Source organism: Mytilinidion resinicola (genome assembly GCF_010093595.1).
Source record: "Mytilinidion resinicola strain CBS 304.34 unplaced genomic scaffold BDZ99scaffold_29, whole genome shotgun sequence".
Classification (NCBI taxonomy): Eukaryota; Fungi; Ascomycota; class Dothideomycetes; order Mytilinidiales; family Mytilinidiaceae; genus Mytilinidion; species Mytilinidion resinicola.
In genome coordinates this window covers 416,210-442,361 of record NW_022985465.1, presented here as the reverse complement: position 1 = coordinate 442,361, position 26,152 = coordinate 416,210, and the positions used below count along the sequence as shown (strand labels likewise).

General features: G+C 53.2%; 13 protein-coding genes across 13 annotated transcripts; 3 read left to right on the top strand and 10 right to left on the bottom strand.

Moving 5' to 3' along the window:
* Window positions 1-1,831: 1,831 nt before the first annotated feature.
* On the top strand, window positions 1,832-2,394 carry BDZ99DRAFT_468645 (uncharacterized protein; the record flags this gene model as incomplete). The annotated part of the gene is made up of 1 exon (XM_033721305.1): window positions 1,832-2,394. The coding sequence occupies exon 1, from the start codon at window positions 1,865-1,867 to the stop codon at window positions 2,390-2,392; it is 528 nt and encodes a 175-aa protein (XP_033569964.1). The 5' UTR covers window positions 1,832-1,864.
* Window positions 2,382-2,665, bottom strand: BDZ99DRAFT_468644 (uncharacterized protein). Its single transcript, XM_033721304.1, has one exon. It carries the CDS (start codon window positions 2,566-2,568, stop codon window positions 2,413-2,415), a length of 156 nt encoding a protein of 51 aa, XP_033569963.1. The 5' UTR covers window positions 2,569-2,665; the 3' UTR covers window positions 2,382-2,412.
* Window positions 2,665-3,291, bottom strand: BDZ99DRAFT_527088 (uncharacterized protein; the record flags this gene model as incomplete). Its single annotated transcript, XM_033726205.1, has 1 exon — window positions 2,665-3,291. The coding sequence occupies one exon, from the start codon at window positions 3,289-3,291 to the stop codon at window positions 2,665-2,667; it is 627 nt and encodes a 208-aa protein (XP_033569962.1).
* Window positions 3,292-4,834: 1,543 nt separating this feature from the next.
* Window positions 4,835-5,951, top strand: BDZ99DRAFT_468643 (uncharacterized protein). Its single transcript, XM_033721303.1, has one exon. The coding sequence runs from the start codon at window positions 4,866-4,868 to the stop codon at window positions 5,460-5,462; it is 597 nt and encodes a 198-aa protein (XP_033569961.1). The 5' UTR covers window positions 4,835-4,865; the 3' UTR covers window positions 5,463-5,951.
* Window positions 5,952-5,972: 21 nt separating this feature from the next.
* On the bottom strand, window positions 5,973-6,393 carry BDZ99DRAFT_178876 (uncharacterized protein). Its single transcript, XM_033713034.1, has one exon. It carries the CDS (start codon window positions 6,263-6,265, stop codon window positions 6,008-6,010), a length of 258 nt encoding a protein of 85 aa, XP_033569960.1. The 5' UTR covers window positions 6,266-6,393; the 3' UTR covers window positions 5,973-6,007.
* On the top strand, window positions 6,349-8,801 carry BDZ99DRAFT_576555 (uncharacterized protein; the record flags this gene model as incomplete). Its single annotated transcript, XM_033728592.1, has 6 exons — window positions 6,349-6,499; window positions 6,557-6,793; window positions 6,859-6,919; window positions 6,973-7,163; window positions 7,266-7,702; window positions 7,762-8,801. 6 exons carry the CDS (start codon window positions 6,349-6,351, stop codon window positions 8,428-8,430), a joined length of 1,746 nt encoding a protein of 581 aa, XP_033569959.1. The 3' UTR covers window positions 8,431-8,801.
* A 236-nt stretch (window positions 8,802-9,037) lies between these two features.
* On the bottom strand, window positions 9,038-11,576 carry BDZ99DRAFT_503654 (uncharacterized protein; the record flags this gene model as incomplete). Its single annotated transcript, XM_033723978.1, has 4 exons — window positions 9,038-9,579; window positions 9,769-10,496; window positions 10,593-11,373; window positions 11,420-11,576. The coding sequence occupies 4 exons, from the start codon at window positions 11,574-11,576 to the stop codon at window positions 9,038-9,040; spliced, it is 2,208 nt and encodes a 735-aa protein (XP_033569958.1).
* A 1,866-nt stretch (window positions 11,577-13,442) lies between these two features.
* BDZ99DRAFT_468642 (uncharacterized protein) lies at window positions 13,443-13,884 on the bottom strand. Its single transcript, XM_033721302.1, has one exon. It carries the CDS (start codon window positions 13,761-13,763, stop codon window positions 13,554-13,556), a length of 210 nt encoding a protein of 69 aa, XP_033569957.1. The 5' UTR covers window positions 13,764-13,884; the 3' UTR covers window positions 13,443-13,553.
* A 1,637-nt stretch (window positions 13,885-15,521) lies between these two features.
* Window positions 15,522-16,780, bottom strand: BDZ99DRAFT_527082 (uncharacterized protein; the record flags this gene model as incomplete). Its single annotated transcript, XM_033726204.1, has 3 exons — window positions 15,522-16,042; window positions 16,210-16,420; window positions 16,670-16,780. The coding sequence occupies 3 exons, from the start codon at window positions 16,778-16,780 to the stop codon at window positions 15,522-15,524; spliced, it is 843 nt and encodes a 280-aa protein (XP_033569956.1).
* A 2,468-nt stretch (window positions 16,781-19,248) lies between these two features.
* BDZ99DRAFT_548333 (uncharacterized protein) lies at window positions 19,249-20,074 on the bottom strand. Its single transcript, XM_033726924.1, has one exon. The coding sequence runs from the start codon at window positions 19,739-19,741 to the stop codon at window positions 19,268-19,270; it is 474 nt and encodes a 157-aa protein (XP_033569955.1). The 5' UTR covers window positions 19,742-20,074; the 3' UTR covers window positions 19,249-19,267.
* Window positions 20,075-20,761: 687 nt separating this feature from the next.
* Window positions 20,762-21,549, bottom strand: BDZ99DRAFT_482527 (uncharacterized protein; the record flags this gene model as incomplete). The annotated part of the gene is made up of 2 exons (XM_033722492.1): window positions 20,762-21,097; window positions 21,352-21,549. 2 exons carry the CDS (start codon window positions 21,547-21,549, stop codon window positions 20,762-20,764), a joined length of 534 nt encoding a protein of 177 aa, XP_033569954.1.
* Window positions 21,550-22,849: 1,300 nt separating this feature from the next.
* BDZ99DRAFT_468641 (uncharacterized protein) lies at window positions 22,850-23,417 on the bottom strand. Its single transcript, XM_033721301.1, has one exon. It carries the CDS (start codon window positions 23,278-23,280, stop codon window positions 22,894-22,896), a length of 387 nt encoding a protein of 128 aa, XP_033569953.1. The 5' UTR covers window positions 23,281-23,417; the 3' UTR covers window positions 22,850-22,893.
* A 1,824-nt stretch (window positions 23,418-25,241) lies between these two features.
* BDZ99DRAFT_468639 (uncharacterized protein) lies at window positions 25,242-25,610 on the bottom strand. Its single transcript, XM_033721300.1, has one exon. The coding sequence runs from the start codon at window positions 25,574-25,576 to the stop codon at window positions 25,286-25,288; it is 291 nt and encodes a 96-aa protein (XP_033569952.1). The 5' UTR covers window positions 25,577-25,610; the 3' UTR covers window positions 25,242-25,285.
* Between the last annotated feature and the right edge of the window lie 542 nt (window positions 25,611-26,152).

The window sequence follows — 26,152 nt, the reverse complement described above, 5'->3', positions numbered from 1 at the left end:
GTGTCCGGCACGGGAAGGCTAGATCGGGTTTGAATCTGCGACGGCGCGCCAGAAGCATTTTTACGCGCGGTCGACCGTGTGCGCTTCGAAGCGCGAGCGAAAGGACGGAGGGAAGATGAGGGCATCGTTCTGCACGGCTTGGGGTAATAGAAGGATAGAGACGCAGAGTTGAGGCCGGATAGTTTACTGAAGGTTCAAGGAACGAGTGCGGAGTGGCGCAATTGGCGTGACGGTGTGGAGATGCGCTTTGGGGCCATACGGGCCACTCGAGCGTGTCGCCTCCACTTGCGCGCGGCCGCCCGTCGAGCTGCGGTGGACGAGGGCATAAAGAAGCTGCTCTTGCGGCCCTCGACCGCCTTGAACGCGCCTTTATACGCAGCGGCGGCCAGGGCAAGAAAGCCCTCCGGCGTTCCACGCCAAGCCTGCATCCATACGTACAGCGTATGGTGAACTAGCGCGGAAATCAAGCCACAAAAGTCGGCTGCAAAGGGAGGATAATCTAGAAAATAACGCCTCGCGGTACTGTGCTTTTAGCAGGTCCGGCTTAGTCCGGTATGCATTAGTCCGGAAAAGGACTTCCTCCGTTCTAATCCTACCTATTTCACCTGTGGCTTGATTTCCGCGCTAGTTCACCGGAAGCGTCCATACGCTGTAGATACCACCACCTATTTAAATATTAAAGAACAAAGCCCTGCCACCTTTACTTATCAGGCGACTCCACCAACTCCATCAACCCACCACTGCTTGCACAATGTCTCTAGCTGAGCGGCACGCAGCTTCAGGCAAACGTCAACGCTCAGAGCGGCCTCAACCGAACGAAATATCGCAACCAGCGCCGAAAAAGCAGAGGGTCCGCTATCCCAGCGGATCCCAACTACCACCGGCATTTTGGAATAACTTATCAAAGATCTGGTTAACGAGACAAGCGTTAAGAGAGCTAGACTGAAGAAACCCTCAAGTTGCTCCAACCACGCCCTGTCCATTGTATCAACAAGTCCGCCGGCCGGTCACGCGAAACTTCCGCGCTGAGTTAAAGAGAAATCGCCAAACCGAGTCAAAGAGCAATCGCCAAACTGAGTCAAAGAGAAATCGCCAAACTGCCCAAGACACGGCCCATGATCTCCGTTCTTGCAATCCAAGGACCCTGAAAGACATAAAGCTGTTTGCCAGACACGGTGGCCCAGACCTCTCAAATCTGAGGAACGTATGTGCTATAAAATACTTGCCCGCTGGCGCCAAAGCTGATGCTCTCTAGTACCCCGAACCTCTCCATCCTTCCAATTGCACCATAAGCTCGAGCCAGTCGAGTTCTTGGAGCCAACAACTGGGCCAAGAACAGGGCCGACAACGGGGCCGACAACGGGGCCGACAACAGGGCCGACAACAGGGCCGACAACAGGGCCGACAACAGGGCCGACAACAGGGCCAACAACAGGGTTCAGTGAATCCCCCGAGCACTGAGCCCACCACGAATACGACAAAAACAAAGAGCACCGGGGTTTATAACTTTGCCTTTCAACTACACCTTATATTTAACGCCGTTTATCCTCATGGTTATAGATATCCCGATACCAGTGTGCCTGACTCAGGTTGCAGCACTACAACCTAGGATCAACAACTCATATGCCAGAAAGCTACTCTCCGAACATCAGCTGTAGAGAACCCAGCTGAAATCTCAGCTGTAGAGAACCGAGCTGAAGCCTCAGCTGTGCAGGGCTCATCTGAACTTACTAGCGCGCCACCCTGGGGGTGGCCCCCTTCCCTCCCCTAGTATATATACAACTAGCTAGACGTCTATAGAAATCAGAGTTCACATCAATTTCAACCTGAGTCTTGTTACAACGGCGCATTGGGAGCGAGAGGCATGCACAGTCTTCGGTCATACGGGAGAGATAAGCCGGTTTCCGACAACGCTTATACCATTACGTCGATTTATCACGGCGGCACTCTCAGGATGTACACCAGCCACCGTACACAGCCAACCAGCGCTGGAGGCCGGCCTAAATACTACATGACTCAGCTAAGATCCTTTGCAATGACCGACACTGCTAAGACTTTCCGACAGGGTGCCCGGGCGTATAGAAATGCGAGAGACTGGGCAAAAGAGCAGAGGAACGAGGCGATTGAGCAGGCGAACGAGAGAGCCAGCCCTGTTGCAGCTGAAGCACCAGTACTAGCAGGTGATGCAGCGGGTGATGCATCAGGATCGCTGAATGAAGAGGACTTCGAGGAACCTGATAGTTCAACAGAGGAGCTTGCGGATTACAGACCACCGGCTAAACGTTCCAGCAAGCGTTCTAAGCCCTCACAGATTGAGCGAATGCAACGCAACGCCGGTGAATCTACCGACGGCTCACACAGCCATGGATCCGCCGTTATTCACTCAGGTTGAAAATTGATGTGAACTCTGTCTTATTTCGGGGGCCCGAAGGCCAAACTATATACTACGTAGGAAGTGACTGTATGCATAGGCAGAAGCACTAATTGGAGGCAGCAGTAGGCAGCATTAGGCAGGGTAGGCCACCGTACCCCAACCCCTCTCTGTAGAAGTTGTAACTGGCTAGGCATGTAGGCAGCTACTATGCCAGCAACTCCAAGTCTGTACGTAGGTGACCGTGAACCGTATGAGTTGTTGATCCTAGGTTGTAGCTGTTACAACCCGAGTTATTCCCGTTTCGCAAAGCTCCCGGGCAGTTGCAACGACTCAGCAGCGCGAAGAGTGGTCATGGACAGATGGCATATTTCAGTGTCGCAGAGGGCAGACACTTGTAAAGGAGCAGAGCGAAACTCCAGCTGATGTGTGGATTCACTGTAATCAAGGCTGGCCTGGTCAAGGAGAGAAGAAATGGAGGCATTGGATATCGGCCACGCGTGAAATCCTATATTCATGACGGCAGAGGATTTCGTGAAATGCTTGTGCATTCTGACTTTGAAACTCTTAGGGTAGTAATTCACTCGCTTTGGGCGGGTGTTGCTATCACGGCGAAGGCCGGCCGGGATCACTATGGGTCCTTGGAATTGTGTCTGGATCAGCGCCATCTGCAGTGTCCATTTTCTAATGCCGTGAGACAGGCTTCGATGTCGCGCTGCTGTGCTGGAGTCTTGTTCAGCGCCCCACCGTTTCCGCTCTCCATGATTATATTCCTTTGTGCAGCCCGGCGCCTTTTTGCGTGGGATAGGAAGACGAGGGCCATCGGTCGACGATGGACCGTTCGGCGGCAGGCTCATCTCAGCGAGAGGGAGCGTGTGCGCTTCGAAGCGCGCGAAAGGACGGAGGGAGTATGAGGGCATCGTTCTGCGCGGCTTGGGGAGGTGGTCACGTGAACAGCGGGGGTTAGAGGGTGTGCACATCGGGGTGGTATAACAGCAGAGATCATACGTATATTCTCAAGTACTCCGTACATCTCACAAGCTCAATGCCACCACAACTGCCAAGCCCTTGAGTAATCCTCAAACCCATTAGCGCCAAGAGCTTTTTGAACCTCTGATCTCCAGCAGGCCGGGTTTTCGGTGGCCGAAGAAAGGTTCATCCCACTGCAGATTGTCTGCCCCACCTCGTGCACGGCCACCACCTTCTTTCCTTAGCGGTCTTGCAGGGGTGGTAGACTTGCACTATCTTCGGAACCGAGCCTTTGGGATATTAGCCTCAAAATTGACATGGCCCACCCGCCGCATACGGGTAGCGCTGTTCGGTTAGCGGATAAACACAACATGCCGCTCAGTGGAACGTCAAATCTTCTCGCCAACGCCAACCGCTTCCTCCATCCCCATCCGACTTCGCGCCGACACTCCTGCATCCATCCTTCCATCATCCCGTCATCATATTTCCAGCGCTGCACTGCACGTTACGCTGGAAATATGATGTCTCCCACCCCTCCTGCACCCATCTCTCAGCCAGCCGTCACCAAACGGAAGCGTCCGTAAGACTCTGAAGCTGAAGCCGAAGCCGACGAGCTGGAAAACGTGCGCCCTTCCAAACAGTCCCGAGGGCTCCCTCCCTCTGAACACAAGCTCTTTGAGGAGAACTTGCAAAAAGACCTTGAAGCTGAAGCCAACGAGCAAAACCTCCCTCTCTCTAAGGACCAGCTCTCTGGGGAGAACTTGCAAAAAGACCTTGAAGCTGAAGCCAACGAGCAAAACCTCCCTCTCTCTAAGGACCAGCTCTTTGAGAAAAACTTGCAAATATGGAACGGGGAAGACATGGACCTTGCAGCCAACAATGCTCCGGCTCTCAAACGGACCTCGTCACGGCGTTCCATAACCCCATCGGAAGTGGGGACAGAACGAACCCAGCCCTCTTCTAACACCGCCGCCATCTACCGCTACAAGAATCTTGCGGCAGTCGAGATCCACATGCACGCTGAGCCGCCTGACTATATCCAAGCCGCTATCGACCGCATTATCACCGCCGAAGTCTCCAAGGAGCGCCGATCTGAACTCCGCGTCACAGCCCAAGAACTCCGCGACGGCTGCCTCAAGAATGTCAGGGCTCAGGCTGGCGAGGATGACTTTATTGATCCACTCCACACTGCCCTCAAGGCTCTGGGTCTCAAGAACCTCTGTACCCATGAAAAAGCCGACTGGCGAGGGGAGCTCAAGCCAGTGGTCCCCCCGCAGTCGCATTTCAGTTCGAGCTTCATGTCCGGTGTCCAGCAACTAGAGGTTGACGACGTCTGGGCCCCACCGCAGAAGCGCCAGCAGCAGTCTGCTGGCGAGCCGTACATGTCCCCCGAATCCTCAATGACCAACGCACCCACTCATACGCCAGCCAACGATTCCCAGGAGTCGAGCACGATGCCTGCTCCGCCCCCCCCCCCCCCCCCCCCCGGGGATCCTCGATCAAAACCCCCCGTCCCGACATCTCAATGGGCATACAACTCTCGGCTCTCATCTCTGCTCTCTCGTCGCAAAATCTCAACAAGGTCAAGGCCAGGACATTCCTCACATGGCTCCAGAACGAGATGGTGCAGCACGAGCCAGACGGGCCGCTTGAACCAATGCTGATTCCAGTACCCGCCCCACGCGCCTTAGATCTCGCCTTCCCATTTGCTGTTGTTGAGGGCAAGGCCTACTCGACCGGCAAACAAATCTTCGAGGCAAAAAACCAAGCTGCAGTTTCCGGGGCTTGTGGACTCAAGATACAGCTTGATCTGGATAACCTGGTAGATCGCGGAGCAACAGGTTCCGATGCTCTGCCCACAGCCTCGAACACCGAACCCCCGCTCTTCTTCACTATCTGCACCCAAGGCCCCATCCACGAGCTCTGGGCCCACTGGACCCTCGTTGAAGATGGTGTGCGCATGTTCGGATCGACGCTTTTGGACAGTTGTAATGCGTTATTGCTGGATCAGGGGGAGGACTTTGTGGTTGGGCTCAATAATATCGGCCTTTGGGGTTTAGGGCCGTTTATGAAATCGGTGGTGGAGCGCCTGGGGATAGTGGCGGGGAAGGCAAAGGCTTAGTCATTAGTGAATTCGCTTGCGAATCGAACAAATCCTCACCCTCGTGCTCCTCACACGAAGAAGACGGAGAATCAAATAATGATTCCGCCTTCGAACTCCCTTCAGCGCAATGCTATAGTACCATTATTTCACTAGCTTAGCTTGTTGGCCGTAAGGCTTTGCTAATGCAGATATCGGAATATAGCTGAGCGAGGGTGTGGTACAGCGTCCAGATCTTGTGCTTGGCCTTAAGGAGTGCTGCAACGTTGTGCGTTGTGGCCTGATATCAGGATGTGCCTTCTTTGGTCTAGCGTCTAGTTGCTCCGGGATTTGGCGATTCCACAAGGGCCGATGCTGGGCACGTAGAAACATTCTACAACAGACAAGGGGCGCTTGCCAAAAGTCAACGTGAAGTGGCTGTTGCGGCACAGTATTATTGGCGCGTGCTGCAAAACGCCATGAAACGCCAAAGCATCTTCCACGTTACATTCACCGTAGTTGTCCATGTGCAATGAGAGTCCTTTGCGAGGGCCCTTTTTGTCAGTCCATCTTGCGCATCGCACGTCTTAGCGATTCCTTTGTCCTCGCTGGCATCGTGCTGTTGAACTTCGAGTCTTCATCGGCCCGCCCCTGTTCAAGAGAGGATTGCGGCTCCCTCCAATCCTCCGGCCTTCCATTCCATCCAGTGTCATCGACGTTCGTGGATGTTCTTTGCCCTTCACTGTCGGGAAAGCCCTCGGCCCCATGATGCACTCAGTCACCCCTCCAGCTTCGATGCTGCTGAGCAATTGTAATACGGATCCCCTTGCAGGTACGCCTCGCATTAGCTAAGTTACAAGCTCGACAGCGTCCAGACCCTCTTGCAATCTGCCTCGTTGTCGCACCATCACCGCCTCTCACTGCAGCGATGCAGCGCGCCCCGGAGACTAAGACGCCGTGGATGAGGCCTGCCCTCGTTGCAGCACATTGGCCAGTCGCAGAAATGACAGCAACCCGCAACCAGCAGCAGCGGCAGCAGCTGATGATAATGGGGGCTACAGACCCGGAATTCAAAGTAGGTAATGGAGATGTGTTGGCTTGTAGCGACAGCGACTGACTTATAGGAATCTGACCAGGCACCGGCACTGTTTACGGCGGCAGCGACAAAGCAAATAACAACAAAAACGACAACGACCGAGACCTCTCCATAATCGAAGAATTGCTGTTCACCAAGCTACAAGCGCAAGGCTTCACAACGGGGTTTCGAGGCCCAGACAAGACGGGCGGAGTTAAGGAGGTAGCTGCGGATGAGAGGGGTGGCTCTGTCGACCAGAGCAGGTCAGTGCAAAGCGATAACTCAAGCGGGAGTCTAGGTGAACCGCGCCCACTACACCCTCCATTGTGGAAATGGACGGCCAATTTTTCTGACACGGTGCAGACGATCCAATTGTCCCACTGGGCGACGGCGACTTGAGTGCCTCCAAGCCGAAGCCAATGGCGTTAGTCTTCGCGCCGAAAGTGCAACAGCACCAGGCGCTAGACTTTTCGATAGCCCAGAGACAGTCATCGACTCGACAACTCCGGCCCCTACTTCCAGTTCCGATGGGTGGCACGATATTAATGACTACCCCGAGACGACTCCGCGTATGCGGCTTGCGGAACAAGGAGCTTCGACGCTAGACTCCGTACATCCTCATACCCCTTCTTCGCGCCTCTCGGGCGAGCCATTGCACGACAGCATCAGTACAGAAGGATCGCGCCATGCCAGATCCGAGGCCACGACCTCCTTTTCGAGCCCACCTCCACGCCATTGCAGAGCGTCGCCAGAGACCTAACTCAGTCAAGAGTGTCGTCTTCGTACCGGTCGAGGCGTAGCAGACGAACACGGGCTGGCTAATCCTGCACTGGACACGTTCCCCATTGATGAGGGTGAGAGGGAGCAGGAAGAGCTGGAGCAGGAGAAGGACGAAGGCCATGGTGAGGATGAAGACGAGGGACCGCAGCAAGAGGTGAATATTGTAGCACCGGCAGAAACGGCCGAAAGGGTTGGTGGAAGTCCAAGGCCGGCCAACCGAAGGCAATCGCTTCCCAACCTCGAACAATCCCCAGAGCCGAATCATAACGAGGCAGGAAGCCGAAGCGATCATGACAGCGACGACGAGCTCAACAGCACCGACTCTGCCGAGGACGATGAAAAGAAACCACGCCCTGCCAAATATCTCACGATAGCCCAACACGCAAGAAGCGCAGGCGCCTTCTTCAGCAGAGCTCTTCCCGCCAGCGTAGACCTCTCTCCAAATCCCGCCGTCAATATCCTAAGTCGCACTCCCCTCTCGCCCAGAGTTCAAGAGTCGCTGCGAGCTCGAGTGCCAAGGGTCGATTGCCTTCACCGGCGCCTTCTATGTCACAAAGCATAGATAAAACGATGCCGCTTGACGACTCTAGCCTTGGCCGATCATGCAGAGCTACCCCACCGACGCTGACCGAGATCACGTTCCGTCCGCACTCCGCACACTGCTACTCCTTCACGGCGGTCGTCCGGGACGGTTGTGACGGGCAAGGAGTCTCTCCCGCCCAGGTTGTCCGACTTATCGCGAGCACCGGCCACGTGGGGAAGATCGACGACTTCACCATCAAGCCGATGGAGCAACATTCGTACCTCTTGAGTGGCTTCAGCTGGCATGCCTCATCCCGGCTCTCGTCCAGTGGCACGGCTCTATCGACTACCGCGGAGGCAGGCCGTGACCACGTCGATGCGACGCGTACCGGACCCCAACATGGCAGAGCCGTTGATGCTAGAGCTCTTGCATCGCGAAGGTGCGAGCCGCCAAGCAACAATGACGATGGTGGTTTGAGCGACAGCGATCCCGATGTCAGCAGCGACGATGACGGGTGTTCGAGCGAGGCCGAGAAGCAGGGCGGTTTGAGCGTGAGGATGAATATCCCATGGGACCCTGTAGACGACCAGCGCTTGGTGTCATGGAAGAAGGAGGGCAAGCCTTGGGACTAGATCTTCAAAATGTTTCCAGGCAGGACTCATCCCGCAATACGCATGCGCCGGAGCATGGTCCGTCCCAGAAGCGAGTAAGCTTCCTCCCACAGGCGGACAGAGAGCAGCTCAAGCTCTGTGTGCCTACTTGCCCCTGGGCATCTGCTGGGACGAATATCTAATGAGGACTTTGTCCTTCTGTCGGCCAGTCCCAACGCGGGAGCAAGTACCGTCGAGGGAAGCGACGTTCAAAGCGAGGAGGATTGGGGGGTTCAGATGCACATCAAGGGGTATTATACAATAAGCCACCGTTCATTGGGCATCCCTGATATCGTTATATCGTACAGTTTTCCCCAGACCCTTCGCAGCCAAAACTAAAAATACCTCACGTCTTCACTCTCCCGTTCACTTCTCTCAGTGTGACGAATGTGATCGATCATTCGGCAGTCAACCATCACCACAGTGCATTCTGCTATTATGCATCCCATTTACTCTCTTGATAATACGATCAACAGCTTATTTGAATCTCAGTCAACCGTGACACGGCGACAGTGCGATGAACTTGTTGTCTCTCTTATTGGTGCTTCAAGTTCACAACCTCTTTCTGTGGTCGTATATCTCGCCTCGCCTATGCAGTTGCTTGCACCTCTTTTCCCAGAGAGCCGATTGCCCTGTCGAACGCCTTGATCATCCCATCGTACATTATATTGTTGTCGCGGAACGTTCCTGTAAAGATTGCTCCGTCCCTAATTGGAAAGAGGACATTTCGGAGCTCGCGAGCCAACTGTTTCAGGCCCTCGAACTTTGGCGCAAACTCCGCGATGACGTTCTCAAATCCATTTTTATCCATGTGGCCAAGTTTCGTGTCGGAAATGTCTGCATACGTCCCTGTGTACCATCGCCGCAACCTACTTGTTGCCAATAGCCCTTTCTTGCTGGCTTGCCCGTTATCCATGTAATCGTGGCCATAACGAATACACATCCATGTGAAGACGTAAAAGAATGTCTCAAGATCGTGTCGGTATGTGTGGCCCTTGCCTTGGAGAACCTCAATCGCCATAAACTGCATAGTGCCAATCCGGTGACTAGCTCCACTCGGCACACTGTCCAACTCCTTCGCCAAGTCCAGGTCAATCAACATCCCTTTTAGGTCTCCCTTAGCGGCAGCTTCTGTGATAATAATATTGTTTTCGGAAATGTCTCGATGAAGAATCTTCCCATCCTCAAGAAGTGACTTGTGACCCCGGATAGCATCACGCAGTGCCTATAAAAGCTCTCCAACTGACCTGTATGCGTGGAGTGGCTGGCCCGCTGGGGAAATCACTAAGCAACAGTGGATCTGGTCGCCGTAAGTCTCACTCTCACGGCCTGCTAGACTGTCAGGCTGGGCTTCTTGAATGCTGTGATGGCCGGTTGTGTCTGGCTCGATTAATCTGGATCTCTTCCTACTATTGCCATCGACGAATTCTCCATCTCTTTTTCTTTTCTTCCCAGAAGATGAAATTGTGGTACTGCTTGTCCTAACTCCCAGACCCGTCAAGCGAGCCGCACTGCTCCTTGACCTTCTAAGACTTCTTGTTCTCGGATACGCCCGGCTGGACTCCACACTACCATCAACCCAAGAGGCCTTGCTCGAGAGCTTCCGTGGTGCCCCAAATTTCATGCCTCTTCGGAAATGAGCGATGGTGTCCGGGTTCTCGTCGATAGTAATCTGCTCATGATGGAACCACTCAGCAATGCCTTTGACACCCCTTTCCTTGGCCAACTTCAATAAATCACCCTCTCGTTGCCGTTTATCAGACGGCCAAGCGAACTTCACTACATGCTCCCATGCTCCTGAGTCTCCTCTCCTTCTTCGATAGCATGTCGTTCCTCGGCACACTATAGCCTTTTGCGAGGCAATCGGGTGGTCCTCCTGAGAGATCCTCACTCCGCGTACGACGATATACTTGCTGTTCCCATCACGCTTGATAAACGTATTCAACCCTAACTCCGCTTCCGTCATTAGCGCATACCCAGCAATAACCCTGATGAACCGCTCTGGCTCCATGTGGATATCGAACTTCTCGGAGTTGTACGGTCCAGATCTGTCGAACACCCAAAGCCGCATCAGACTTACGCACATCGTAAAACCAGGCACGAATCGCCGATCCGGTTGACTTCCAAACACTTCCCGCGCCTACCCCGCCAACTGTACCAGCGTTTTTATAGAACGATCCTCGTCGGGATTCTGTTTGTGTTCCCCAATGACAAGTACATTTGACCAATCGTGCTCGCCGTCCGGCAAGGTAGCGTCGGCAGGGGTGAGGAAAATGTCAAGCTTGCGATCCGCCTCTGAGCCGCTTAATGCTTTATTCGCTGATGTGTAGTATTTGCGGCGAAGCCCGCTGACGGAATCCTGGAACTTCATGAACCACTCGAAAAATGGACCTTGAAGTGAAGGCTCTGGCCACCCGGTCCAGCGACCCTCTGTACACTGGGCTCTTGACTCTTCGTAGATATCCCTCGCGGTGTTCGCCCAGCACTTCCCTTCGAAGTATCGCTCGTAGAAGCCTCCAACATCGAAGTAGACGCGCCCTGTGAGTTTCTCAAGTATCCGCTGGTCAACTTCATCGTGTGTTTGCTCAATCCCTCTCTGAGAAGCCGAGCTGGATCGTAGTGGCGTGTCGAAGACGGCTTTCTCGAAGGCAGTCGGTGGCGTCGGAGGATGCGTTCGCGCAATCAACTCAAACACCGTACGCCAAATATCCGCGTCATTCGAAGTCGGTGTGCCAGGTTCATTCCTGACAATCAGCTCCACTAGAGGGATAGCTAATGCGATATCCAACTGGTTCGAATGCACGCACCCGTATAGCAAAGCAAGGTCGCCATAGACAGTTCCGTCAGCTATTCGGGAAGGGAGAGTACGAGCAGCTGGTTCCATCTGCAGAGCTTGGATGAGGTCGAGTACTAGGTTTTTGACAACTATGTACGTTAACAAAGAAGCTAGCTAGAAGAAGTTGAGCCATACCTAGGGTGGCAGCCGTTGCAAAGACAGTTTGAACGGCACCGGACGACAACGCGACACCAAGATCAGAACGTGTAGTTTCAAAGAGACGACGGAAGGCACCTAGCCGTTCCTTGATCGGGTTACACCTCATTTTATCGAGTTCGGAGGCTGTAGCCATGATCGCAGATTGAAAAGAACATGAATGGAATATTGAGGACCTGTGATGTGAGATGCAGGTTATCGTGAATTCGCTTAGGCGGGTGCGATTTGATTATGCTGATGAGGCAAGTCAAAAAGGATCCAGCGTCGGAATAACCCGTCCCTAAATTTACTCAGGTTGAAATTGATGTGAACTCTGATTTCTATAGACGTCTAGCTAGTTGTATATATACTAGGGGAAGGAAGGGGGCCACCCCCAGGGTGGCGCGCTAGTAAGTTCAGATGAGCCCTGCACAGCTGAGGCTTCAGCTCGGTTCTCTACAGCTGAGATTTCAGCTGGGTTCTCTACAGCTGATGTTCGGAGAGTAGCTTTCTGGCATATGAGTTGTTGATCCTAGGTTGTAGTGCTGCAACCTGAGTAATTTAGCCTCCTTTTGATGGACGTTAAGTTTGTGGGGTTGTAGAAGGGGAGGTGCTTTATTAATAGTGGTTGGTGGAGGAACTGAATTCTCCACACTGTACTCGGGCCCCGCCGGGTTGTTTTAAGTTCATAACGTAAGTGATGAGGTTATTACGGTGGAGCTAGTTATTACGGTTTTCAGCGCCAAAATGCGGGCCGATGCCTTCGTACCTAGAATTTGTACAAAGGTATGAGGGAGGGATATTGGCACACCCCTAATCACTCCACTCACTCCATGCACACCTTGTCGCTTCACTACCTTCTAATTGGCTGGAGCGGCCGGACCGACTCTTCGGAGCTTCCGCTTGTGCTCCTCTTGGAAGTGAACGAGCGAGCGCAAGCGGCAATGCAGGCGGCAGTGCAGGCAAGCCAGGCTTGATGGAAAGGAGCCTCTATTAGGCGATGTTTTGATAGTTTTGGCATCCTCCTAGGCATATAGGCACTGCGCGTATAGCTGTACATAATGCCGTGAGTGATGCTGTACGTGATGCCGCGAGTAATGCTGCATATAATGCTATATACATGGCTATATATACGGCCTCTCTTATACGGCCTCACGTACGGCTATATAGTCTTTCCAATTTATATAGCCTTACGTATAGCCTCACGTACAAGCTCACATACGAGCTCACGTACGAGCTCGCGTACGAGCTCGCGTATGAGCTTACGTACAAGCTTACGTACGGCCTCGCGTATAGCATCACGTGCAAGCTTACGTACGGCCTCGCATATAGCATCACGTGCAGAGAGACGCAAAAGTGAATGCCCGGAGGAAGCTGCGTCCCCTCCGAGCCAATTAAAAGGCGGTGAAGCGACAGGGCGTGCGTGGAGTGAAAAGGGGGTGTGCGTAGAGTGATTAGGGGGTGTGCCAATATCCCTCCCCTATTTTTTATTGGTTAGATCTGGTCACGTGAACTAAAAACGACTGAAAACACTATAGTAGGTAACCTTAGGAATAACGAGCGGACCTAGGGCGCGATAAGATGAGCATCTCCCTCTATATCCCGAGAGAATCGCTAGTCGCTATCTTTAATCCCGTCCATACGAGGGCGCTTATGGAATAATCAATCGCTGACTTTCATCGTCTGCAGTACGTGCCTCCGTCCCCACAATGACTTCGCCGGGGATAGTCATTTCTTTGACGACAAGATTAGTTCTTACAAGTGTGGGCGGGATCCGCTCGTCAATGGATGTCCGGGATGACGGGCAATTGACGAGGACGCGCCAGGAGTTCAGATGTTTCAGAACTTGAAGAGATGTTATACGTAATAAAGGCTTGGTGAGTATTCTTAGATCTTGAAGTATGATATGCAGCTTAGTCACGTGAATTACATTTGCGATAGAAAAGGAGGAGATTAGCATTGCTGTATATCTACCTACAGGCATAAGTCATTTGGCACTGAACTGATGCTATTCAGATTTACAGCCTGTGTTAAGAAACTCGCTCCCGCAATCTTGTCTAGTAACGGTTTTTAGCCACACAAAATTGATCGCGCTTCGGAGTTTCTTGTCAGCTCGAGCTCATCCGTCATCCTCCTACTTCCTAGCTTTCTTCTTCGGGGGACCGGATATTTTCTCCTGCTGCACACCCGCACCTTCGCCGTCATCTTCTTTGCTGTCGTGGTTCTTGCGCTTCGTAGCGGTCACCTTCTTATTCCGGCCGTCCTTGAGGCGAGACTCTTTGCCGTGCTGGTCATCCGAAATGTCGCCATCGTATTGCTTGCTGCCGTGCTTGCTCCGCTTCATAGCGGTTGTCTTCATGGGACGATGCTTCGCTTGCGATCCGTCTCCCTGTGGCCAAGTCCGACCTTCATTCGTGAATGCGGGAATTGCATTCTGCCGATCGTCCCGAGCAAATAAGGCGGGGTCCTCAAAGCTGGCTCCAGGAACCCAACTCGATTCGCTATCCATGATCCAATGATCATGTCCCTCCCAGCGGACTTGGTAGGTGACCGTGCCATCTGGGTTACGTCGGTGACCCACAATGGCCTCGACGACGTTGTAGTCCGACGATTGGTCATAGCCCCATTGATAGTGGTTATGATTCTCTACGCCGAACTCCTCAAGCATCTCTTCCGTCCACTCCCGGAGGCATGCGGTGATCCATGGCACTGGCTCATTGTCATTCAGATCAACATTGTCGAGAATGTTGGGAGAGCATGAGAAGCGGTTCTTTGGGTCGGGCGCGAGAAGCTTCTTGCCGTAGTGCTTCGTAGCTTCCGCTTTGCTAGCAGTGTTGACAACTGGGTCGATCATCCTCACAAATGTTCCTGGGGGGTGCATCTGTTTATCGTGTAGGCGGAGTTTGTTCTTCAGGAAGGAGTAGAGTTTCTCCTTGACTTTCGTTACCAGTCGGAAGATTTTCGGGTCGTCGTCCGCGAGGGCATCCAATTTCTCCTTCAAAGACTCCCACATGTCGTCAGCCTCGAAAACAATGACAGTTCCCGATCGATTACCGCGCTTCCGCTCGGCGAGGGCACAGTCTTTGCAAGTATCGGGCTGCGTGTCCGGCATGTTTCCCCGCCAGGGCAAGTGATGTTGTCATCGTGGAACCAGTTGCTGATGCAGTTCTTCCCTACAATATGCTTCGCATCGCAGGAGAGGCGAACGGGGACTTCAATATTTCCCTCTGCGTCAGCCGTGAAGAAAACAGCATCGCACATTTCGCAGCTAGCTCCTACGGCTAACTCGGCCCGGGTGACATCTTCAAGGGTGTGGGGGCATATCGGTCGATTCGACATGCTGAAGGGGATTGTGGAGAATCCTGTTGGTGTTGCTGACAAGTGTATGGGAGATTCTTGAATGTGGTGGTTGTGGAGTTTGACGATTGCGGTGTTGACAGGAGATGCGGTGATGATTCCGTTGACGCAGAAAAGGGGGAGATTAAATACTGGCGCTCAAGTGATTGTTAGCACTCTATGGAGTGATTGTTAGCATTCTATGGAGTGAATGCAGATGGGGCCAGGTAGACAGCATCTCCCGTGAAAGCACCACGATGAGAAAGCGGGCTCGCATTGTGAATCGTGAACGCTTCAATCACTATCCAGTGATATAGAAACTTACCATGAACAATGCTTCAATCCCATTGCCCTCTTCCCGTCTTGTGCGAATACAATCTAGAGTCAAACCGGCTTCGATTCCATTCAGTCGATCTAGCCTGCGGGCTTGGCCCTTTGAGGGTAATCGGTAACCATACATAGGAGCTCCCTGGAAGTCGATTCATTGGGATTCGAACCTTAGCAGCGTCACGATAAAGGCTTCGTCTTCATCACCCTCCGAGCGAGGAACAAGATGCCTTGAATTTTAACGTCTTCCGTTAGACCATCATGAGCAGGGGAGCATGTCTGATATTAGCGAAATTGCTGTGGTTGGAGCTAGAAGTATTTCTCAGCATCCTCGTGAATTTCCAAAGTGAGTGGCCGAGGTGAATTGTCTAACCACAGCGACACATACGGATCAGTACGGCATTCGGAGAGCTACCGGAATGCTTGCCGGCGGTTGATGTTAGCCACTGAAGGAGAAGGAGGGATAGTGGATGGCGCCTTGGATGCGGCGCCAGGGCGTGCTCAGTTCGAGGGATGGATATATCGGATTGCGGCAAGACGCAGACGTGGGAAGTGATCCGATGGAGAAGATAGTTGGTCGGGGTGGTTGCTGCTTCGACTGCTGCTTGACAGGAACATGGCGTTTGCTCGCAGCTGTCAATGTCCAAGGGGCCGCAATAAGCTGCTTGTCTTTGGCCAGCGAAAAGTCAAGCGTCCCATCTCCCGCCTCCAAGTCGTCGGACCCGTCATCGGAGCCATATTCAGAGCGGCTCTGAACCACGCTTAATTCCAAGGATGCCGGATTAGCATACCAGTCCGTAGCCCGCGTGAAGGAGCGAGCGAGACCCGGGGTGTCTTTAATTGCTAGAGTACCGCGATATTTAGAAGTAATGGACGTCATAGTAGAGAACCCGGAGCGCAGATCATCATCCTCGTCCTCTTCGACTTCATCCTCACCCCTAGTGTTATTGTCATCATCCTCTTTAGGGGGCTTTTAGCTTTCTCGAGTTCTCTTCCCTCTTCCTCTTCTTTCTTGTCCTTGGCGCCCTCCAACTTGCCCTGTCCCTCTTCTGCACGCTTTGGGTTCTTTATAATAGCATCGAAGAGGCCGAGCAAGCGTCTCCCACAATCCCTGATGATATAAATACTCCGATGCATGTACTGCTCAACCAAATCGCGGCAGTATTTGGAAGCACAAGATAGCATTGCGAGGTCGGATTGCGAGACATGGGCTACGGACCTATTGAATGGCGGCAGTACTTGGAAGCACAAGAACATGGCGATGTTGGATTGCGAGAGGTGGGCGGCGATGTGCTCCTTAATGGCGACGAGCTTGTCGGGCTTAGGAGAGGGCCTGTCCTAGTAGTCCAGTTGATACTCGTCGCCTTTCTTTGTTGTTGGTGTGGTTTTCTGTGTAAACATGCTCTCTTTGCTTATGAAATAGGGATGCTTTTTTTGGTGCGCTGGCCTACAGCGTCAGCAAAGATGCCAGCTATATTGGTGGCAGTTTTGCGGACTTTCATCCTCTTAATTGGACGTGGTAATTGAGTTACTTCGACCACCGGTGCAGTGCAAGAGGGCTGTTCAACTGTTGTGGACCGGTCGCACATCAGCTAATTCAGCGTCTTCCGCTTCGACTGTGGACAGTTTCCGCTTCTTCGAGTCAACGGGCTCGTCCTCTCTGGAGGCGGCAGCTTCCACAATCTCGGATATTAACATTCCGGTCCGTTCCTTTTGCTTTTCATCCACCGGTAGCGCGACTGTAGCAGGCTAGCCCGGTGCTGGGACAGGATAAACTAACTTTTGGTGGGTGTCGAGCCCGTTTAAATGGCCGAGTGATCCTTGGCTTAGCTTGAGCGGTATTAATTGCGTATTCGCTATATGCACAGGATTAATTATAAAAGAGGAGGTTAACGATTACTTAAGAGGTGAGTATATACCCGTTCATCCCTATCTGGGTTTCCAGGTGGTCTAAAGAGGGACAGTTGGGAGAGGGGGCGGAAGCTGTTGAATATTTAGGACGGCCATGTTATAATAGTGTCTTTAGGTGAGGGTTATAGAGTAGAGGGGCTGGGCGATGGCATTCTGCGATAGCATTGTGGGTTGAGTTGGTAATAGAGGCTGAATAGTGCGGAAGAAAGAGAATAAGAAGCAACAGGTAGGGGAGCTTATGGAAAGATAGAATTCAAGTTTCTGGCGATATGCTTGATAATGTTTGCGCTGGACTTGTCCTATTTGCATCACCAAGACGGTCCGCTGTCTGGCATGTTCTGCATCGAGGCTAGCGCAGAAGGTCTATCTTAACGTCCAGCCCGAACAGTACTCAAACTTCCAGGTGGAGTCGAAGTGGTCTCGACCCGCGCTCCATCCACGCGTATTAGAAAACACGGGTTTCGGATTCCCGTCTGCGTTGCTGCTTGTGCTCATGTGGTTGGAAAAGTGACGCGAGAAGAAATTTGAAAATCTTTATCCGCCCCCCCAAAACCTCCTCTTTCTACGTGGCCAGGCACCCGCCTATCCGCGCACTAGCTGCGTCAGACTGCCTCTCGACATCTCTTAACGCTTTCGCTTCATGCCTACGCAGAGAGAAGCCGCACATGGCGCCCTCATTGGTATCGCTGTATTCTTACCCCCACTCTTCAACGGACAGCGCCCTTGCTTCAAGACCAGAATGGTCGGGGCATCGGCGGCGGATGGCCTCTAGAGACAAAGGGGCGATGTAAAGTTTAGGTCGTCCGACCTATCCGGGAACAGACATACTCGGGACCGCGAGAAGAACATATCGCTCAAGTCACGCGTTCCGTCTTCTTCTCGCAATCGGTCGCCGTATCTCTCGGCTCCTGCTTGACACGACATCGAGCATCGGTATCTCGAATTAGGTAGAGATGCACCGCCTCTCTCTGTCCAGCGTGACCTCGCACCTCCACTCCTTGAGTTCGACATTGCATTTCCAACTCGTCCTGCTGGGCGCCGCGTCTCGATGTACAAGGTGGCCCTCATAATCACGTTGCACATGGAGGCAACTCTTCTCATCCTTCCGGATCTGGCAATGATCGTTTGCCACCCTCTCCCCCGACCAAGCTCTGCTGGCGCCCATAAACCGCGACTCTAGTCGCTGGCGTTATCTATTGTGGCGGTGTTGCTGTCCGGCTTGAGCACATAGGACGTAACTGCAACCCTCGCGACGACACAGTCTCGTACGCCCAGGTCTTGGATGGCTCGGATGCCCGGACTACCACCCCAACTACCACCATGATGCGGGTCTGAATACAGAAATTTGCCACTGGACGGGGTGCCTCGGTGCACTTCCGAGAATCCATGCGTATTTATGGTCTTTTCGCCATCGTCTTCCAGCTCTTTTGCGTCGGAATCTTCTTCGCCCACATGACTCGCCTTGGTGTATTCTCGAATCGACTCACTATTATTCAGCTCCGCATCAATCCTCTGCTAAGCGCTGCAAGTCCCCTTGTATACTTCGCATGGCTCCCTGTCAGCGTACATGGTTAGTGCTGGGAACGAAAGATAATTAAGAGTCCGCCCGCCCAAGCCCGTGCAACGTTTTGCAGCCCGCGGAATTATTAGCAACAGAAAATTGGTGTGGTGGTTTAGGTTCGTTATTGTAGCGCAAAGGCAGAAGATGGCTACTCACCGGGTCGCAAATTGTCAGCATCAGTCAGTATTCCCCGTTGAGCTCGTCGACACGATGCGCCGCTTTCCATGATGATCCGGTTCAGCATTTCCTTGTGATTCTCCTGTGCACCAGCCCGAGTTGCTTCGTTCACTCCATCAGGAGTATGGAGATTGACCCAATCGTCTCAACGTTGCTTTAGCAAATAGTTTCTCCAAGCAGGCCTTGATCTCCCAGGCGCGTTTAGAATGGGCCTTTGTGGGCACGCGCTGGTGCTACACAACCATGCCGTCACGGGCAAGTGATGGGACTAGCAGTTCGCATCAGATTAGCTCGTTGATGGAGGAACGGAAGATGTCGGAGATAGTCTCTGCACGCGGGTATGAGACAATTTTGCCGCTGCCGAGCTTACACTCGCCGTGGAAGTTGGGATGTGTGTAGAAGCGCTGTCGATGGCTTCTTCAGTGTAATCGCCCTTGGACGGAGCATGGAGATGCACGGGAGTGTACAACGAGACGAGAGACTGCGCTCGATTACGGGTGCTTTATGCTTCCACCGTCTTCTTTCGCGGTCTTGGTCTAGGACAGATTTTGCTGGGCACGGTGCTGGCGGGAATCGTGGGTTGGAGTCGTGATGCGAAAGAGGAAGATTGGGATAAAAATGGGCGCGGACAGGAGGCAAAAGAGGCTCTTGATGGGAGCATCCAACGGTTTCCCGCTCCACTTTTCCCGAAACGTATTAACAGCCGGGATGTCCGCCCTGAGTCTCTCCTCCTGCGTGCTGTACGCCTTGGGCGTCAAGTTGATCAGCGTGTGCAGCGGCACCTCCATCCGCGGACTCCACTCCTGCGGCACGTTCATGAGGTACGCGTAGATGCACCACAGGATCGCCTGGTGCGTCATGATCAGGACTTTCTCGTTCCAGCTCCATGATGATGGGCTCCAGCCTAATAACCACGTCGCGGTACGATTCTCCGCCGAAGTAACGGTAGTTGTACTTCTCTCCGGCACGTTGCTTGAAGTCGCTGGGGTATTTTTGCTCGATTTTGCCATGTGTGAGACTGTCACAGACACCGGAGTTGAGATTGTCAAGGGCCTTCGGTTCAATCTTTCCCAAGGTCAGGAGACGTGCGTTCTGGAGGGGGCGTTTGAGGGTTAAGGCCCAGACGATGAGTTTGTGCCCATCACCGACGGATTGCGCAACCGAACCGCGGAGATCCTCTTGGTAGGTGGGCCTGGATGCCACGCGTGATTAACTGGTCCCGAAAAAGAAACTGCTGGGCCATCTGGATCGCAATCAGAAGATGGTAGGTCGCGGTGATTGCGGCGGAGGGGGTTTGGTGTGGATCCTGGATGGGGCAAGCCGTGTGGTATTTCCGTTCAAGGAGGGTCTGGGAAATGAAACATGTGTCAAATCAAGATGACGATGGGAGTGTTGTGTGAAACAGCGATGTTGACGCATCCCCACTTCATACCTTTGTACCATGGTGATTTCACGGGAGACTCAGTCACGTGACCAGAGTTTACCGGCACGTATTTGCTGTTGGAGCATGTCGGGCTGTCTTGTGGCTTTTGATTGGCCAGCTTCTTTCCACCTGCCCAGGTGGGCAGAGTTCCGACCTGACGGTGGCTTTGAGTGAGCCCGAGTCTGGGTGGCGCACGATGCTTGGCACGAAGCAAAGGCATTCTAGGCATGGTGGCATGATAGTGACACGTTCACAGACGGCACCCGCGAAGGCGACAAAGGCCATGCCGACTCGACCGGTGGACCCAACCGACGTCGACGAAGTCGTCCTTCAGCGTAGTTCCGGCGAGACTACCGTCCTGGACGGGCACCTCATGGAGATTTTACAGGCTCGACTGTGTAGGCTTGTTACTTTTTCCTTGGCTGCAGCATTCGACGTCTTTCCCACTTACTCGACACCGACGATTCGAGATGCTCATTCTGTGAGCAAGCAGTCGTTGCTCCACCCCTCGGGGTCTTGTGGAACTGATCGCAGTATTAGGGGGGAACGAGGTTATGATTAGACGTTTTGCTGCAATAAACGTCAGACGACTTCAATTCTCTGGTATCTACCCTGGCACATCCCAGACTGCGCTGCATTTTTGATAACGCGGAGAACCGACCGGTTTAGGGGTTGCTGAGGAATGGCCTTCAATCGTGAGTACCGCTGGTTTGTCCTTGTACGCGACGTCAGCTAACGAGAGATAGACGCTCCATCCGACCTGTATCTTCTTCTCATCTTCTCGGCCTATGGACAGGGTGTAATGTGGAGGGATAATGTTGTGTTCTTTGTCAATCACGGAATTTTCGCATTCGCCTTTCCCAATACCCCCAGGCTCGTCTTGCCGTACACAAACTCCTTGGTAATGCGAGCAGCACGTTAGCTCGACTTGTTCGTTCTCACCCTATATAACTTATTCGGGTTCCGTAAATCTTATGACGAGATATTAGTCGGGTCCTCTTATTAACTGGCAGCCTTTAGTGGGCCCCAGCATCTACTCCTAGCTTGCTTTTTTCAGAGCCCAACACCTCTGCTGCAACCTCTGCGCTGTCTCCTCGGCCTTCTCGAGTTTCTTCTTTTCCTTATCATCGGCCTTTCTTGCTTTATCTTCGCGTTTCGTCTTTGCTTCGTCATCGGCTTTCCTGGCTGTCTCTCTACCTCCTCATCAGTTTTATTTGCTTCCTCTTCACGTTTCCTCTTTGTCTCCTCATCGGCTTTTCTTGCTTCCTCTTCCTCCTTCTCAAGCTTCTTTGCCTCGTCATCGGCCTTTCTTGCTTCCTCTTCCTGTTTTCTTTTTTCCTTCTCAAGCTTCATAACATCTTCTTTCTCTTTCTCGGCCACCTCCTCTCCCCACATGATAGCAAGGCGCTCCTTGCACACCCCAAAGCCCTGATTTGTAATCCACTTCCGAAACTTCTTCAAACAGAGCCCATCGAGATTCGCATAATTGTGAATCTTCCAAGTGCTATCGTCGGTGAGAGAATACCTTTTATACTGCTTCTACATGAGATGAGGAGCGCCTGACTCAGTTGGCCAAGCTAGCGAAAGAAGAAAAGGACAGGAAGGCTGAAGTGGAAGCGAAGCAGGCCCGCGAGACAGCGAGAGAGAAGGCGGCAAAGAAGCAAGCCGATAAAGAGCAAGCTCAGAAGGGCGAAGCTGGACAACAGCAAACTCGGGAGGACCAAGCGGAGCGTGAACGTGTGGAGAAGAAACAGGTGAAGCGTGAGCAAGCTAAACTCTCTTATCTGACTTCGCAACCACTCGCGCGAAGGTCTCATGCCCCACCAGCCAAATCCCAGTTCGGGCTTGAGACCGCTTCAGCGCCGCAAGAGGCCCAGCCAGATGGGCGCACGCGCCACACCGCTCGTCCAGCTCCGAAGCCATCCTTCTGCAGAGATTGTGGACATGATCTTTTGAGCGAACAAGCGCGGGAGAGCCACCGCCAGCATTGCTACTCCAGGGAAGGAGCGTCACCTCCACGACAGGTATAGAAGCACCACGTCTCTCCTCCAACCTCCCGCCACATAAGAAAGTAGACTCGCAAAAGCCCTCTCAGCTTCCTGCGTCGAAGTCTTACGGAAATGACCGAGTCCCGCCTCGTCCATCAGCTTGAAGAGGTTCTCGATCTCGTCGGGGTCTCTCTCCAGACGGAAGGCTCATCCGGCACTAGGCCCGTGGAATACTCCCTCTTCGGCAAGCATGCCCACGACGAGCAGCCGATCTATGATACTTTGGCGCCTGTCTCGGACGCTCTCGGCTTCTTACTTGGAACCATCCTTCGGCTGGTCAATTCACGACCAATAAGATCGTCATTGACAAGAGCGTCGACGGCACCAAAAACGAGAACCCCATCCAGTCGCTCCATCTCTCTCCCATTCTCGTGCCCTCCACAACCAGCCCAGCCGCCGCCGACAGCGGCATCGGCGGCGACAATGACCCCTCTACCGACGGCGATGGCACGCCCGTCCTGAGCTCCTCCCACCTCGATCCCTCCATGCACAACCTCTTTTCCAGCATCCTCAAAGCCCCCCTCCGACCCTCAACGAGCCGCGCATCCGATCGCGCACCCCGCCTCGCAAGCCGCAGCCCATCTCGCTCGAGGGCGAAGGCGAGGACGACGTGGGGGTACGAGGGCGTCGTGCTATCAGGCGGCACGTTGTGCCTGGGCAGGTGGTGGGCTGTGGATGGGGATGAGAACCTCTACTCCGGTCCGTTCATCCTTTGGAACGTCCATCCTAAGACGGCTGTTGCGGAGGCGTGCTCTCGGCTCTCACGAGCTCGCAATCTTCCTCGACAGTCCTGCCGGCCCGTCAGTGCCCTCTGCCAATCGATCTCGGGTGCCATCGTCTGCCTCTTAACCTGTATGGTGGTGACAAAGATGGAATATAGGCACGAGGACTCCTGTTTCATGTTAGTGGCCGCAACCACGTGGGTCATACCGCCTCGTTGCAAAACCTCATATACGTTGTCCCCGTTCGTAGTATGAATCTCTAACAAACCCTTGGCATACGAAAAAGATCTTCCTGCGTTTATCCTGGGTGGGTGGGAATTGGGCTCAGAGAGGGAACCGCATGTTGAATCCGCCATCTAGTTTACAATCATGTATTTCTTCTACCGGGACCGCCAGCCCCTTTTACTTCTATCAACCTGTCAACCAACGGAATCGCGCCACTCCAATAGCATGCGTTTCTCTTTGATGTTGTATTCTTTTGGTCTAGCGCCTTGTAGGTCACACTAGCTCTTCTGGCCCAGACAGCTCCAAAACTTATCCTTCTGTCCCGAATACTGATGGCTTCTTTACTGCCAGCATTGTCGGCCCTGCGAACCTCGCGCCCACACACGTCTTCGGCCCCCAGCAATGTTCCACGGGTGCCTGCCAGATCCTCCCCCACCGATACTCAGTTTGGCGCCTTCAGAACCCTCGCCAGCGGCCGCGTCAAGAACCCATCCACCCCCTCCACCTCTGCGAATCTCGCGCCCGCACAAGTCCCTGTCCGCCAGCAATGTCCCACAGACACCTGGTAGACCCTGCTCCTCCAGTACCCTGCTTGCCGCCTTCAGAACCCTCATCGGCAGCGGCGTCGAGAACCCAGCCACCCCCTCCATTTCCAGGACTCTCACATCTGAACATCCTCCAGCAATGTTCCACAGGCACCTGACAGACCCTCATCCACAAACGCCCTGCTTGACGCCTTCAGAACCTCGCGGCCGCTGTTGCGGTTGTGATGTTGCCCGAGTTCGGCCGTACTGAGCGCCTGCCGTTTTATCCAGAGCTTGCGATGGAGCAAGAGGGTTGACGGGTCCTCCAGATGCAGGAATGCCCTCGTCCTATCGTGGCAGACCTCCTCCACCCGTATTTTGTCGAGTCCCGTATCCACCATCGTCAGCTCCACGGGTGGCCATTCTGGGTATTTGAGGCGCTCCCTATTATTGGTACGTATATCCCAATATAGTATCCCTCAGCTTCCACTATCTAACGCCAGCCTAGCTGTGTTCATTCTATATTTTGTGGTCCAGCCATGCCATTACCTACCAGGTGAATATTTCGGTCTCTGGCTAAATCGAAAGGCACTTGCCCAGGAAACCACCCAGTCTTAGCAAAACCTCCATCATGCGTCGGTCCTATTGTTAAGAATGCTGAGGTGCTAAATGCCCAAATCGCACCAAAATTGGGGTGGCCAGGATGCCCGCATGGCCAGCTTGCCCGCAGATTACATTAAGTAAATTACACCGTAATGATTATGTGGGACGTACCGGGCTGTTTCGATGTTGGTGATCGCTTCGGTTGGAGGTACTGATCGGCGTGGCGATCTTGCATGAATTTACGCGCAATAGCAGCCACAAGGCTGATGACGACTTCCTAGCATGGTAGTGAGGCTCTGAGGCTCGGATAAGGCCGTTTTATGAGCATCAGGAGTGATAAGAGCTCGATAGTGGTGCTGTGGTGAAGGAATTCTGTTACGCCATGAAAGAAGGCTCTCCGCAAATCAGGCAGGAAGGCGACGATGCAAACATAATTTTCTAGGTGGGAGGGGTCCCGAGTGTTCAGGAGTGGCCACAGCACACGACTTACACAGAACTGTGGGAATTATCAGACTAAGGATTCGAGCTCTCCAGGCTATTTGTGAGCTCGCCTTAGCCGAGCACGTGATGCGCCTGCGGCGCGCACGGAAAGCGCAGTCTAGGTAACTTAGTCTATGCCAGAATAGTTAGACTACCTAGACCGCAAGCCCTGAGAGTTATCTATCTACTTGTAGGTGCTTCGGCACCTCACACTGCCCCCCCTTTTCAGAGGGTTATCATCAACCCTGCGCAGCCTCAATAAGACCCATAAAAACCTTACAAAGGAAAAAAATTAATTAGGAAAGAGCGTCCGCGCGTGATAGGAGAGGATGCCTTGCGTGTATTAGGAGCCTGAGGCTTGCCAACCATGAGAGGACGTGTGGATTCGAACTTCAAACATCGCTGAGCGTATTTTATCTCCTTGAGAGAGGTCAGCAGCATTAAGGGTGCAGGTTACCCGCAAGGAGTATATGGCCCGCGTGCAACTCCATTATATCCAGACTCTGAGCTGGCATGGTGTTGCGCGTGGTCACCCTCTCATGATGCGGTTGCGCCCATCATCCGCGTGCTTGATCCGAAGCTCCAAGATCAGAACTGCGCTGCCGGGGCGTGTTGCTGTCGGCGTAGGTGCTTGGCCTCCTTGTGATCTTGTGTGAGAGCAGCTCTGCGAGCCGCTTGCCCCTTGCATTCGACGAGCTGTGCCCTTGCGAAGCGTTTGAGGGGTTCCTCCGTGATAAGGTATATCTATGAGGTATTTCGAGCAAGCTTCCAATCTGCAGTACGGGATGCGAAGACGATTGCTCAATGGTGCAGTTACCATGCTCTGCTGGCAGGTTGGGGCAGTCGAAAGGACGAAATCCACGTCTACAACAATCGCTGTCGTCGAGTGGTGCTTTCCAGCAACCAAAAACCAGTCGTGTTAAAATGTGATCACGTGTGTGAAGTATTTGCGTATTATTGAAGCTATCTGGGCTGGGGCCTCATCCCCTTTATATGGAGGCCCCAGGTGGCTGGAATTCCAGCCCCTCACTGCAGCGCTGCCCAGCTGCCTTCTGTACCGAAATTCAACACTCCCTCTCGATCAGAGGCACCGGCAGCCTAACAGAGTACCTAAGATAGCCCAAATAAAAAGCTTCTAGCCTCAGTAAAATCCCAAAACCTCATAGGAAAATAGGGAAAGAGCGCCAGATAAGAGACCCAAAAATTACCTATCCAACCTGACCTTATTATGAAACATAAGATCTGTCTTCCAGTCCACCCCAGGTGCATCAGCAGCAGATTGCCATAGCGGAAATCCAGGAGACTAACAGACACACATATCTTGACGTGAGTGTGCTGTGTCAGTGCGTTACCAAACCCTTCTCAAACTAGTTCTAGTAAGGTCCTTTTCGACGTT